The sequence below is a fragment of the Sander lucioperca genome, chromosome 17, assembly GCF_008315115.2.
Source record: "Sander lucioperca isolate FBNREF2018 chromosome 17, SLUC_FBN_1.2, whole genome shotgun sequence".
In the NCBI taxonomy this organism is placed as follows: Eukaryota; Metazoa; Chordata; class Actinopteri; order Perciformes; family Percidae; genus Sander; species Sander lucioperca.
Genome location: NC_050189.1, coordinates 20195752 through 20209083, shown reverse-complemented (window position 1 = coordinate 20209083; position 13332 = coordinate 20195752). Strand labels below are relative to the sequence as shown.

At 45.3% G+C, this 13332-nt stretch overlaps 2 protein-coding genes, 1 long non-coding RNA gene and 1 pseudogene across 6 annotated transcripts in view; 2 read left to right on the top strand and 2 right to left on the bottom strand.

Moving 5' to 3' along the window:
• LOC116034141 (hemicentin-1-like) overlaps positions 1–13332 on the top strand; it is a 1482957-nt gene that overhangs the window by 974343 nt on the left and 495282 nt on the right. The window contains exons 24-27 of the mRNA XM_035993823.1: positions 1908–2232; positions 3708–3710; positions 6648–6973; positions 10967–10982. Of these exons, the coding sequence (XP_035849716.1) occupies positions 1908–2232; positions 3708–3710; positions 6648–6973; positions 10967–10982 (670 nt within the window). The remainder of the gene's footprint in view (positions 1–1907; positions 2233–3707; positions 3711–6647; positions 6974–10966; positions 10983–13332) is intronic.
• LOC116034899 (gastrula zinc finger protein XlCGF49.1-like) overlaps positions 1–13332 on the top strand; it is a 390500-nt gene that overhangs the window by 216004 nt on the left and 161164 nt on the right. The gene's annotated exons all lie outside the window — the stretch shown is intronic.
• Positions 1–13332, bottom strand: part of LOC116034906 — a 399592-nt pseudogene that overhangs the window by 239649 nt on the left and 146611 nt on the right.
• Positions 1394–13332, bottom strand: part of LOC116037674 — a 15475-nt gene continuing 3536 nt past the window's right edge. Inside the window, exon 2 of the long non-coding RNA XR_004101921.2 lies at positions 1394–1580. This is a non-coding gene — a long non-coding RNA (uncharacterized LOC116037674). The remainder of the gene's footprint in view (positions 1581–13332) is intronic.

Here is a 13332-nt window from a genome sequence, read left to right as displayed (position 1 = left end):
GTTCTGTACAGAATAAGACTTTAAATCAGACAAATAGCAGTTAAAATCCCTCCAATTCAAAATCAATAAAAAGTTTATATAAAACGTCATCATGTTGAGTTGATTCTGAACCAATCAGCTGTTAGATCAGCTGAGAGGCCAGCGTTTCCCAGCATGCACTGGGTCCGCCTGGGTCTTACAGTCGGTGGAGAGTAACTGCGGCGCCTGGCTCTTAAACCTGCGGTCGCCTTGATCTCGTGAGGTTATTGTTGCCCACGTGTGCATGACGTCAGAACAAGTCGGGATCAAGTCGGACACAACTCTACCCAGCATGCATTGGGCGGCGATCGCCGTTGATCGATTCTGTGCAGATCTGGCTCATCTCCAACGAGCCTATATACTGGACACAGCCCAGCTAGCGCTTACAAATGTGACGTCATGAGATCGCCGTGACTATTTATACCCGCGTGGAGGTCGCCACACTAGCTGCAGTCTTCTCCTGAACAGAGGTGGCGCTAATGAGGAAAGGCTACCGACGTTGTTCTTTCCAGTCCTCCAGAAAAACGTGATTATGTGATCTCATAATTCAACGCATAATCAGCCAAAGTCTGCATATTTATGCGGGGGGGCCGCATTTTTTCAAATACGCCACACTTTCGCCGCATAAATTGCCGATTTCTGCGCAAAATATGCAGGGCTTGCATGATTTCATAATCCCCGCAAAAAAGTCCCATATATCTTAGCAGAAAGTTGAAAAATGTTGAGTTTACTTCACACAAGAGCAGCCATTTCCCCCTGTTGCCATGGGAACGCCTAGTGAGAACAGGGTGTTCGGGGAATCACTTTTTCTCATCAAACCGCAGTTTTTGCAAGTTCCCGCAATTTCATCGCATAAAATTGCATAGATATCCCGCATATTCCATCGCATTTTTTAAGAAAACGTGCCGCATAATCAAGGATTTTTGCCCGCAACAATCTTTCGATCTGATTGGATGAGCTACTTGGTGGATCAAGCCTTTCATTCACCATAAAAGATCTCATCTTAACCAGTAAGGTTACCAGAGAGACTAGCAGTCACTCTGAGAGTCCTGGCATCACGTTGTTGGCGAACTCGTTCAGGCCTCCTGTTTCCGCTTTGTCGCGCGCCGCTGAAAAAAAGCTGCTCCCGGTGAGGCTGTCAACCGGGGCGGACTGTCCTCAGGGCGGGGATCGGCTCACGTAAAAAGGCGATGTCGGCAACCCACCCAACCCGTCTGTAAACACGGACCGAGGAGCTAAGTCAGAAGGTCGCCCCGTGGCGCCATGAAAAGTGTGGGCCGGCGGGTGGGATCCCGGTCCCTCGGGGTCTCGCCCACACCGTGCGAGGGCGAAGCCAGAGGAAACTCTGGTGGAGGCCCGTAGCGTCCTGACGCGCAAATCGGTCATCCGGTCACACAGACATATGTAGTTAATTTGCAACCATAACCCCACAAAAGACCAAAATAGCCAATTAGTCTCTTTCTCTTCATTCTTCTCCTCCTCAGCACCTGCTCAGTAATGTTACGGCTGCCATTACACAAACATTTAGAAATAAAAGGTAAAATGCTTCCTTCCTCCATAACCTCCCTAACTTTAGTGCGACAGCGTGCTGCGTCTGATGTCATTGGTATTGTTATTTTCATCATGCGGGTCAGTTCAAAACCACAAACAGTTCACACTGGAATCTGATATTTATATATATATATATGACGTTTTAAAAGGTCATGTGAACAGACAAACTAAAAATCAGATCTGAGCAAAAAATCTGAATTAGGCATTAAGACTGGTGGTGTGAACGTAGCTTTAGTTAGGAAATGTAACTGCTTAATGTACAGGGATACACCTGTAGAGAACTGTTGAAACATGACTTTTTATTATTAATAGTAATTAATTGTTGTTTTTCAGGCCAGATTGTGGTAACGGTGCACCCTGGAGATAATGTCACTCTGCCATGTCAGGCTGCTGGTTCCTCCATCAGAGCTGTAGAGTGGACCAGACCTGACCTGGAGCCAGATACCGTCCTCTTATACATCGATGGACACTTGAAACCAGACTACCAGCATCCATCCTTTAAGGACAGGGTGGAGCTGGTGGACAGAGATCTGAAGGACGGGAACGTGTCTTTAATTCTGAAGAATGTGAACAGACACGACACTGGGACATACACGTGTGGAGTTAAAACCGGTGATACTGACCAAATCAGACTCATCAGAACCGTCCGTCTGCAGGTTACAGGTGAGGTAGTCTCTCTCAGAGAGTTTTTCTGAGTACCAGGTTGTAGCTGCAGCTCCTCTAGAGTCTCCATGATGAGTTGGTCCCAGAGAGTCAGACAGAGAGAGAATCACTTCAGATCATCTCAACATTTAGAGAATAAAGGTGATTAGATTTGTGGTAGCATGCTAGCTAGATGGTTTACTGACTCATATGTTTTATTTAACTTCAGGTTCCAATGATGGAAACTCCTCTCCTGGAGGCCGAGACCTTGGACTGGCTGCAGCAGGTGTTCTGGTTGTTCTGCTTCTTGTAAGTGCTGCAGTGGGTGGTGTCCTGATGTATAAAAGACGTAAGAACAAGAGATCAGGACAACCTGCTGATGATGATGATGATGATGATGATGATGATGAAGCTGACGGTAAAGCATCGCCCGGTCAGTTAATCTGACAACTCCCAGACCTCTTAACACCTGACTACTTTCTCCTGTGTTGTAAATATTCTACACTTTTTCTTTCTGTAGATGTGTGTTCCTATCTGCTGTTTGTGTTTTCCCAACCAATCTCTTCCCTCTAGGAGAAACAATGCAGAACTGTTGAAATAACAGGACTTTTTATTATTAATAATTAGGGCTGTCAGCATTAACGCGTTCATCGCGATGCGTTCATTTTTTTTTTTATCGCATGCCTGCATTTATTAATTTATTTTGCACTTCACTCAGCTTGGCGTGGTCCTAACAGGCTACTATTTTGACCCTTTGCAGCACCGTTACTTCTCATCAAGCTGCCACTTCCTCCTAACACTTCCTGCTGCTGCTGCTGCAGCATGATGGAGAAACACAGCAGCAATAACTCTGAATGGAGCTTTTTATTTTCAGAGACTCCCAGACGGCTCGTAGACAAGTCAAAGCCATATGCACGTTGTGTAAAGCCGAATTAAAATATGACCGAAGCACGTCAAGCTGGAGCTACCAGCTACGAGCTAAACATATTAACGTGACTCAGGTTGATGCTAGCGGGATCAGGCAAAGCACTATTTTGGAGAGTCCAAAAAAATTACTACAGCTCTTGCGAAAAGGGTGGCAACTAACTGCAGACCTGTCAGCATCGTAGAGGACTCAGGTCTTAAAGACGTACTACGGTTGGCATGTTCTGTCCTGTCTCGTTACCGTCGAGGGGGACAGCCCCCCCCCCCACACACACAGCCTGTATGACACGGAGAAAGCAGCCACACTGGAACTGCTGCAAGGTGCTGCAAACACTGTCTCATTAACTGGTGATCACTGGACCTCAGTGAGGAATCAACATTATTTAGGAGTTACTAAACACTAGATTGCCCAGGGTGTGAGGCGCCGGGCGGGTGTGGGGATACTCACAAGCCCCCGGCTGAGCGCCGCTACGTTGGAGTTTACCCCGGTGGACGAGAGGGTCGCCTCCCTACGCCTGCGGGTTGTGGGGGGGAAAACTCTGACTGTTGTTTGTGCGTATGCACCAAACAAGAGCTCAGAGTATTCGGCCTTCTTGGAGACCTTGAATGGAGTCCTGTATGGGGCTCCAGTGGGGGACTCCATAGTTCTGCTGGGGGACTTCAACGCGCACGTGGGAAATGATGGAGACACATGGAGAGGCGTGATTGGGAGGAACGGCCTCCCTGATCTAAACCAGAGTGGTTGTTTGTTGTTGGACTTCTGTGCTAGTCATGGATTGTCTATAACGAACACCATGTTCGAACATAGGGATGCTCATAAGTGTACTTGGTACCAGAGCACCCTAGGCCAAAGGTCAATGATCGATTTTATAATCGTTTCATCTGATCTGAGGCCGTATGTTTTGGACACTCGGGTGAAGAGAGGGGCAGAGCTGTCAACTGATCACCATCTGGTGGTGAGTTGGGTCAGAGGGTGTGGGAAGACTCTGGACAGACCTGGTAAACCCAAACGGGTAGTGCGGGTAAATTGGGAACGTCTGGAGGAGGCCCCTGTCCGACAGACTTTCAACTCACACCTCCGGCGGAGCTTTTCGTGCATCCCTGTGGAGGCTGGGGGCATTGAACCCGAGTGGACAATGTTCAAAGTTTCCATTGCTGAAGCTGCGGCGGGGAGCTGTGGTCTTAGGGTCTTAGGTGCCTCAAGGGGCGGTAACCCACGAACACCGTGGTGGACACCGGTGGTCAGGGAAGCCGTCCAACTGAAGAAGGAGTCTTTCCGGGATATGTTATCCCAGAGGACTCCGTAGGCAGTTGCAAGGTACCGAAGGGCCCGAAGGGCTGCAGCCTCTGCCGTGAAAGAGGCAAAGCAGCGGGTGTGGGAGAAGTTCGGAGAAGACATGGAGAAGGACTTTCGGTCAGCACCAAGGTGCTTCTGGAAAACCGTTCGCCACCTCAGGAGGGGGAAGCGGGGAACCATCCAAGCTGTGTACAGTAAGGATGGGACGCTGTTGACCTCAACTGAGGAGGTAATAGGGCGGTGGAAGGAGCACTTTGAGGAACTCCTAAATTCGACTAATACGCCCTCTATGGTAGAGGCAGAGCTGGAGGATGATGGAGGATTGTCGTCAATTTCCCTGGTGGAAGTTGCTGAGGTAGTTAAACAACTCCACAGTGGCAAAGCCCCAGGGATTGATGAGATCCGTCCAGAAATGCTTAAAGCTCTGGGTGTGGAGGGGTTGTCTTGGTTGACACGCCTCTTCAACATTGCGTGGAAGTCGGGGACGGTGCCTAAGGAGTGGCAGACCGGGGTGGTGGTTCCCCTTTTCAAAAAGGGGGACCAGAGGGTGTGTGCCAATTACAGGGGTATCACACTTCTCAGCCTCCCCGGTAAAGTCTACTCCAAAGTGCTGGAAAGGAGGGTTCGGTCGATAGTCGAACCTCAGGTTGAAGAGGAACAATGCGGATTCCGTCCTGGTCGTGGAACAACGGACCAGATCTTTACTCTCGCAAGGATCCTGGAGGGAGCCTGGGAGTATGCCCAACCGGTCTACATGTGCTTTGTGGATCTGGAGAAGGCGTATGACCGGGTCCCCCGGGAGATACTGTGGGAGGTGCTGCGGGAGTATGGGGTGAGGGGGTCCCTTCTCAGGGCCATCCAATCTCTGTACGACCAAAGCGAGAGCTGTGTCCGGGTTCTCGGCAGTAAGTCGGACTCGTTTCAGGTGAGAGTTGGCCTCCGCCAGGGCTGTGCTTTGTCACCAATCCTGTTTGTAGTATTTATGGACAGGATATCGAGGCGTAGTCGGGGTGGAGAGGGGTTGCAGTTTGGTGAGCTGGGGATCTCATCGCTGCTTTTTGCGGATGATGTGGTCCTGATGGCATCGTCGGCCTGTGACCTTCAGCACTCACTGGATCGGTTCGCAGCCGAGTGTGAAGCGGCTGGGATGAGGATCAGCACCTCTAAATCTGAGGCCATGGTTCTCAGCAGGAAACCAATGGAGTGCCTTCTCCAGGTAGGGAATGAGTCTTTACCCCAAGTGAAGGAGTTCAAGTACCTTGGGGTATTGTTCGCAAGTGAGGGGACAATGGAGCGGGAGATTGGTCGGAGAATCGGCGCAGCGGGTGCGGTATTACACTCAATTTATCGCACCGTTGTGACGAAAAGAGAGCTGAGCCAGAAGGCAAAGCTCTCAATCTACCGGTCAGTTTTCGTTCCTACCCTCACCTATGGTCATGAAGGCTGGGTCATGACCGAAAGAACGAGATCCAGGGTACAAGCGGCCGAAATGGGTTTCCTCAGGAGGGTGGCTGGCGTCTCCCTTAGAGATAGGGTGAGAAGCTCAGTCATCTGTGAGGAGCTCGGAGTAGAGCCGCTGCTCCTTCGCGTCGAAAGGAGCCAGTTGAGGTGGTCCGGGCATCTGGTAAGGATGCCCCCTGGGCGCCTCCCTAGGGAGGTGTTCCAGGCACGTCCAGCTGGGAGGAGGCCTCGGGGAAGACCCAGGACTAGGTGGAGGGATTATATCTCCAACCTGGCCTGGGAACGCCTCGGGATCCCCCAGTCGGAGCTGGTTAATGTGGCTCGGGAAAGGGAAGTTTGGGGTCCCCTGCTGGAGCTGCTACCCCCGCAACCCGTTACCGGATAAGCGGAAGAAGATGGATGGATGGATGGATAAACACTAGATTGACTCTAGATTCAAATGTGTGAATACATTCACACATTGTTCTTTTGTTTACAGTAAAACAAATACTAAACAAATATAAATCTTGAAATCAAGTTCATAAAGTAACTTTCTTTGCATTCATTTGATTCCCAATCAAGATCCACTGGTAAGAATTACTTTCCATTGTTGATATGGACTTAAAAACTGTTATGAAATGCACAATAATAGAATTTTAATCATGTGATAAAACATGCAATTAATCGCGATTAACTATAGAAATTCAGCAATTAATCCCGATTAAAAAAAATAATAATTGTTTGACAGCCCTAATATTAATTGTTTGTTGTTTTTCAGACCAGATTGTGGTAACAGTGAATCCTGGAGATGATGTCATTCTACCATGTAAGGCTGCTGGTTCCTCCATCAGAACTCTAAAGTGGAGCAGACCTGACCTGAATCCAGATACCGTCCTCTTATACAGAGATGGATACTTGGATACAGACCACCAGCATCCATCCTTTAAGGACAGGGTGGAGCTGGTGGACAGAGATCTGAAGGACGGAGTCGTGTCTTTAATTCTGAAGAAGGTGAACAGACACGACACTGGGACATACGAGTGTCGAGTTATAACCGGTGATACTGACCCAATCAGAACCATCAGAACCGTCCGTCTGCAGGTTACAGGTGAGGTAGTCTCTCTCAGAGAGTATTTCTGAGTACCAGGTTGTAGCTGCAGCTCCTCTAGAGTCTCCATGATGAGTTGGTCCCAGAGAGTCAGACAGAGAGAGAATCACTTCAAATCATCTCAACATCTAGATCAGGGGTCACCAACCTTTTAGAAACTGAGAGCTACTTCATGGGTACTGAGTCATACGAAGGGCTACCAGTTTGATACACTCTTCTGAAATAACAAATTTGCTCAGTTTGCCTTTAGTTATATATGATTATTAATGATTAATGATACTCATCTATGTGAAGACACTGATTACGTTAATGATTTCTCACAATAATTATCAACAATGACTTAACAAGGTGGGAAACAGATAATGTCAATATTCAATTTTCACTTTTAGAACAGGCCTGAGGGCTACTCATGTGGTCCTTGGGGGCTACCTGGGGCCCGCGGGCACCGTGTTGGTGACCCCTGATCTAGAGAATAAAGGTGCTTAGATTTGTGGTAGCATGCTAGCTAGCTGACCAGTTAGCCACTCAGCTAAAACCACAAAATCACAATCTATTTCACATCAGTGTCACTTTTTGGATGTTTTCAGCACCGTTGTAACATTAATGTTACTCAACATTACTCGCATTTTGCGACCAAAATTTGAGAGTGTGACTGAATTTTACATCCAGTCGTACATGTGCGACCAGTAAATTTCCCCCTTTTTTACACGTTAAATGTGGAGATTTCGGTACCTGAGATCTCATAAACTCAAACTTATCTGTCCTCTCTGCATATGAACACACACACACACACACACACACACACACACACACACACACACACACACATGCGGACAGAGCAAACTACTCTGCAGTTTTGTTGAAGTCACAGTTAGTCACAGAAATGGTGATAAAGTGGTTTCAGTTTTCTAAACTTCAGTCAGACAGCGTTTGCTGTGATCTGATATTAATGGAGAGCTGAAAGAGGTCGCGGTGCTGCTGACGTTACACTTCCTCAGCAGGAACAACAGAGGTTAATCTGCCCTGGGGCCTGACTGACAGGCTGAGGCTGTAAGGAAAGGCAACTTTATCTCTACAGCAGCTTTCAGCAACAAGGCAACTTTATCTCTACAGCAGCTTTCAGCAACAAGGCAACTTTATCTCTACAGCAGCTTTCAGCAACAAGGCAACTTTATCTCTACAGCAGCTTTCAGCAACAAGGCAACTTTATCTCTACAGCACCTTTCAGCAACAAGGCAACTTTATTTCTACAGCAGCTTTCAACAACAAGGCAACTTTATTTCTACAGCAGCTTTCAGCAACAAGGCAACTTTATCTCTACAGCAGCTTTCAGCAACAAGGCAACTTTATCTCTACAGCAGCTTTCAGCAACAAGGCAACTTTATCTCTACAGCAGCTTTCAGCAACAAGGCAACTTTATCTCTACAGCACCTTTCAGCAACAAGGCAACTTTATTTCTACAGCAGCTTTCAACAACAAGGCAACTTTATCTCTACAGCAGCTTTCAGCAACAAGGCAACTTTATTTCTACAGCACCTTTCAGCAACAAGGCAACTTTATTTCTACAGCAGCTTTCAGCAACAAGGCAACTTTATTTCTACAGCACCTTTCAGCAACAAGGCAACTTTATTTCTACAGCAGCTTTCAGCAACAAGGCAACTTTATTTCTACAGCACCTTTCAGCAACAAGGCAACTTTATTTCTACAGCACCTTTCAGCAACAAGGCAACTTTATCTCTACAGCAGCTTTCAGCAACAAGGCAACTTAACAAGGCAACTTTATTTCTACAGCAGCTTTCAGCAACAAGACAACTTTATCTCTACAGCAGCTTTCAGCAACAAGACAACTTTATTTCTACAGCAGCTTTCAGCAACAAGGCAACTTTATTTCTACAGCACCTTTCAGCAACAAGGCAACTTTATCTCTACAGCAGCTTTCAGCAACAAGGCAACTTTATCTCTACAGCAGCTTTCAGTAACAAGGCAACTTTATCTCTACAGCAGCTTTCAGCAACAAGACAACTTTATTTCTACAGCACCTTTCAGCAACAAGGCAACTTTATTTCTACAGCAGCTTTCAGCAACAAGGCAACTTTATCTCTACAGCAGCTTTCAGCAACAAGACAACTTTATTTCTACAGCACCTTTCAGCAACAAGGCAACTTTATCTCTACAGCAGCTTTCAGCAACAAGGCAACTTTATTTCTACAGCAGCTTTCAGCAACAAGGCAACTTTATCTCTACAGCAGCTTTCAGCAACAAGACAACTTTATTTCTACAGCACCTTTCAGCAACAAGGCAACTTTATCTCTACAGCAGCTTTCAGCAACAAGGCAACTTTATTTCTACAGCAGCTTTCAGCAACAAGGCAACTTTATTTCTACAGCACCTTTCAGCAACAAGGCAACTTTATCTCTACAGCAGCTTTCAGCAACAAGACAACTTTATTTCTACAGCACCTTTCAGCAACAAGGCAACTTTATCTCTACAGCAGCTTTCAGCAACAAGGCAACTTTATTTCTACAGCAGCTTTCAGCAACAAGGCAACTTTATCTCTACAGCAGCTTTCAGCAACAAGACAACTTTATTTCTACAGCACCTTTCAGCAACAAGGCAACTTTATCTCTACAGCAGCTTTCAGCAACAAGGCAACTTTATTTCTACAGCAGCTTTCAGCAACAAGGCAACTTTATTTCTACAGCACCTTTCAACAACAAGGCAACTTTATTTCTACAGCAGCTTTCAGCAACAAGGCAACTTTATTTCTACAGCACCTTTCAGCAACAAGGCAACTTTATTTCTACAGCAGCTTTCAGCAACAAGACAACTTTATTTCTACAGCACCTTTCAGCAACAAGGCAACTTTATTTCTACAGCAGCTTTCAGCAACAAGGCAACTTTATTTCTACAGCACCTTTCAGCAACAAGGCAACTTTATTTCTACAGCACCTTTCAGCAACAAGGCAACTTTATCTCTACAGCAGCTTTCAGCAACAAGGCAACTTTATCTCTACAGCAGCTTTCAGTAACAAGGCAACTGTATCTCTACAGCAGCTTTCAGCAACAAGGCAACTTTATCTCTACAGCAGCTTTCAGCAACAAGACAACTTTATTTCTACAGCAGCTTTCAGCAACAAGGCAACTTTATCTCTACAGCAGCTTTCAGCAACAAGGCAGGTGTGTGTTGCTGGTTGGTTGTAACATTAACGTTACCCAACACCGCTGAGAGACTGACTTGAGGCCGGCCAGCGAGTATCTCCGGGGGCTGGCCGCGGCCCCGGAGATACTCGGCCGAGGATACATCGTAACCTGTAGTTACATGTTGGGAGGTGACGTCAGGCTGCAGCGTAGTCTCGGTATCTCCACGTACCTCCGTACGTAGTCACGGAGTAGATTTAACTCAGAAACATAAAATGGTCTTTAGGGGTGAGAGACAGTGACTATGAAAGAGATGAGATCTGATATTAAACAACATTTCCTGAAGGATTAGACCTGAACTATTGATGAGTCATGTCAACACGTATCTCAGTGAGGAGCTTCTTCATGAGTTGACCTCGTGGTAATAAAGTCCTGTGATATCTCTGATAATTAACATGTGTCACACCTGATGGAGGTCTTTAGAAGTACCATGACTTTTATTGATTACAATTGTTTATTATTGTTTTTCAGACCTGACTGAGGTAACAGTTGATCCTGGAGATGATGTCATTCTGTCATGTCAGGCTGCTGATTCCTCCATCAGTGTTGTAGTGTGGACAAAACGTGACCTGGAGCCAAATATCATCCTCTTCTACAGAGATGGACACTTGGAAACAGACGACCAGCATCCGTCCTTTAAGGACAGGGTGAAGCTGGTGGACAGAGATCTGAAGGACGGAGACATGTCTTTAATTCTGAAGAATGTGAACATCGACGACGCTGGAACATACGTGTGTCGAGTTGCATCAGGTGGCCCATTCAGATTCATCAGAACCGTCCGTCTGCAGGTTACAGAGCCAGCAGGTGAGTGAGTCTCTCAGTGAGTTTTTCTGAGTATCAGGTTGTAGCTGCAGTTTCTAACATCAGAGAGGATGAAGACTGCTCCACTATCACACATTTACTGACTCAGATGTTTTTTTTTTTAAACTTCAGTTCCGAGGATGGAAACTCCTCTCCTGGAGACCGAGACCACTGACAGCAGCTTTTCTGGTTCTTGTAGCTGCTGCAGTGGGTGGTGTCCTGATGTATAAAAGACGTAGACGAAGCATTTTTCCGCCATGAATCTTGACTTTACCGTGGTGTCGGGGGGGTCTGAGTATCTGAGTCTGAGATCCTCTAGAGTCTCCATGATGAGCTGGTCCAGAGGAGGGTCAGACTGAGAGATTTACTTCATATTAACTTTATCTTTAGAGAACTACAACATTTAGTCGAGTAAAAGTTGCTTCAAAGAAAAACTAATGTTACTTAATCAAAGTACTTTTACTTTAAATACATTTTCCTCAAAGTAAAACAAAATAACTCCATATTCAAACATGTTCAGATAAAAGTCAAATGTAGGTCAGTTATAATGTTGTTTAAGATCAGAGTGATGTTTGACTGAAGAACACAGAGATGTTCAGACAATATCAACTCAGCAGTAGTACACAGAAATACTTTGCTCTATTAAACACATTAAATGTGATAATATTATGTATGTATCTGAATGTAACTATAATATACTCAACTCTGAGCTTAATCTCTGCATGCTTTTAACAGGAAATGATGTTTGTTTAGTTGTAAATATCAGCAGACGGAGCCCCCCCCAAATATCTTCTAATCAGGTGTAGAGAGATCTTCATCATGTCTTCTGTTTGGTGTTTTGGTAATAATACATTTATATGGAGGGAATTTAAATGATTGTTTTCTGCTCGGACATATAAAGGCTCGTGTTGCTAAGTGTTATATTTCCAGCTGATGATTTAATATCAACTAACATTGAACAGTTTAAACTGAGGAGTTGATGATATTGTGAATATTGTTGTTATTGTAATTATAAAATCATCTGATGATCAGAATATCTCAGGGGGACATAGAGGACCAGTCTGTCTCTAAATAAGACCTTCAACTGGATTATTATCTATGAAATAGATTAACATGATGTTTGTTAAAGGAAATGTTATGAAATGTGAACTATACCAAAGTGATGATCTTTGAAATCAGTTGATAATTATTTAATATGAATGAATGGATGAAATAATAATGATCAGAGACATGAAGGAAGTTAATAACTCAGTTTTAACATTCAGATACATTAATGTGCCTTAAACTGTTTTACTCTATTATCTTATTTTAATAAATACTTTATTTTGCTACATTTGGATTCTCAAGTTGTTATTTTTATATTTTCATTGTGCGTTTTTTATTCTTTGAACATAAATAAAGCCGCTCCAAATACCAACCTGATATAGTGTGTGTGTGTGTGTTGTATGAATATCTGAATATGTTAAATGTGTAGAGGAGGAGCAGAGACTGGGGGAAGGATGTGATCCTGAGAGACTAAGATCTGAATCTGATGGAGGTCTCTGGTGTCAGCTGAAGACACCTTTGTCCAACATGTCCAGGATTTCACAAACACTCTCACACTAGTTTGATGATTGTCTCAGTCAGAGCGGTCGGGGTGATGAGGTCGGGGTGATGTGGACGGAGATATTACCTGGGTGACTGTTTGTGGAGAGTCTGCAAGGTTCTGTAAGTCTGTTCTTGGAGCAAGATTTTGTAACAACGTGTCCTGTTGCAGTGATTGGCTACAGGAGAGAAGAAGTCTGTTCTTGGAGCTGCTCTCCCTTTGACCACAATCAGTATCAACTCCCAGACCGTTGGAGCATGCTCGCCGTCCGCACCACGCTGACCGTAAGGAGCATGAAACATGACACGTTTAACTGTTGCTCAGCTCTCCAAACTGACCTTTAAAAACCAATCTGGGGATGTTTGGTGAGTTATGATCCAACATGTGTTATTATAGGGTTAGGTGCAGTAAGTTGTGTTTCTCTAGAAGTGAATCTGAGCCTGTTGAACCTGGTGACCCACGCCTGTGCTCCAGGTAACCGCTGCAGGTGAGAAACACAAAGACACAGAGGATTGGACGCTGCCAGATGGGGTTCAGTCCTCTGTGTCTTTGTTTTTCTCACCTGCAGATCAGATCAGTTCAGTTCAGTTACTTTATTATCTCAGATGGGAAAACTGATCTACATTCAGGACCACAAGATAAAAACCACATACAGCTCCAGACGCCTGTACTATGAATCCAGATCAACATGTCATTGATTTCTTTCAGTTCCCTGACTTCACCTAACCTAACAACCGTGGTCTCCCATAAGCTGTGTCACGACGCTGG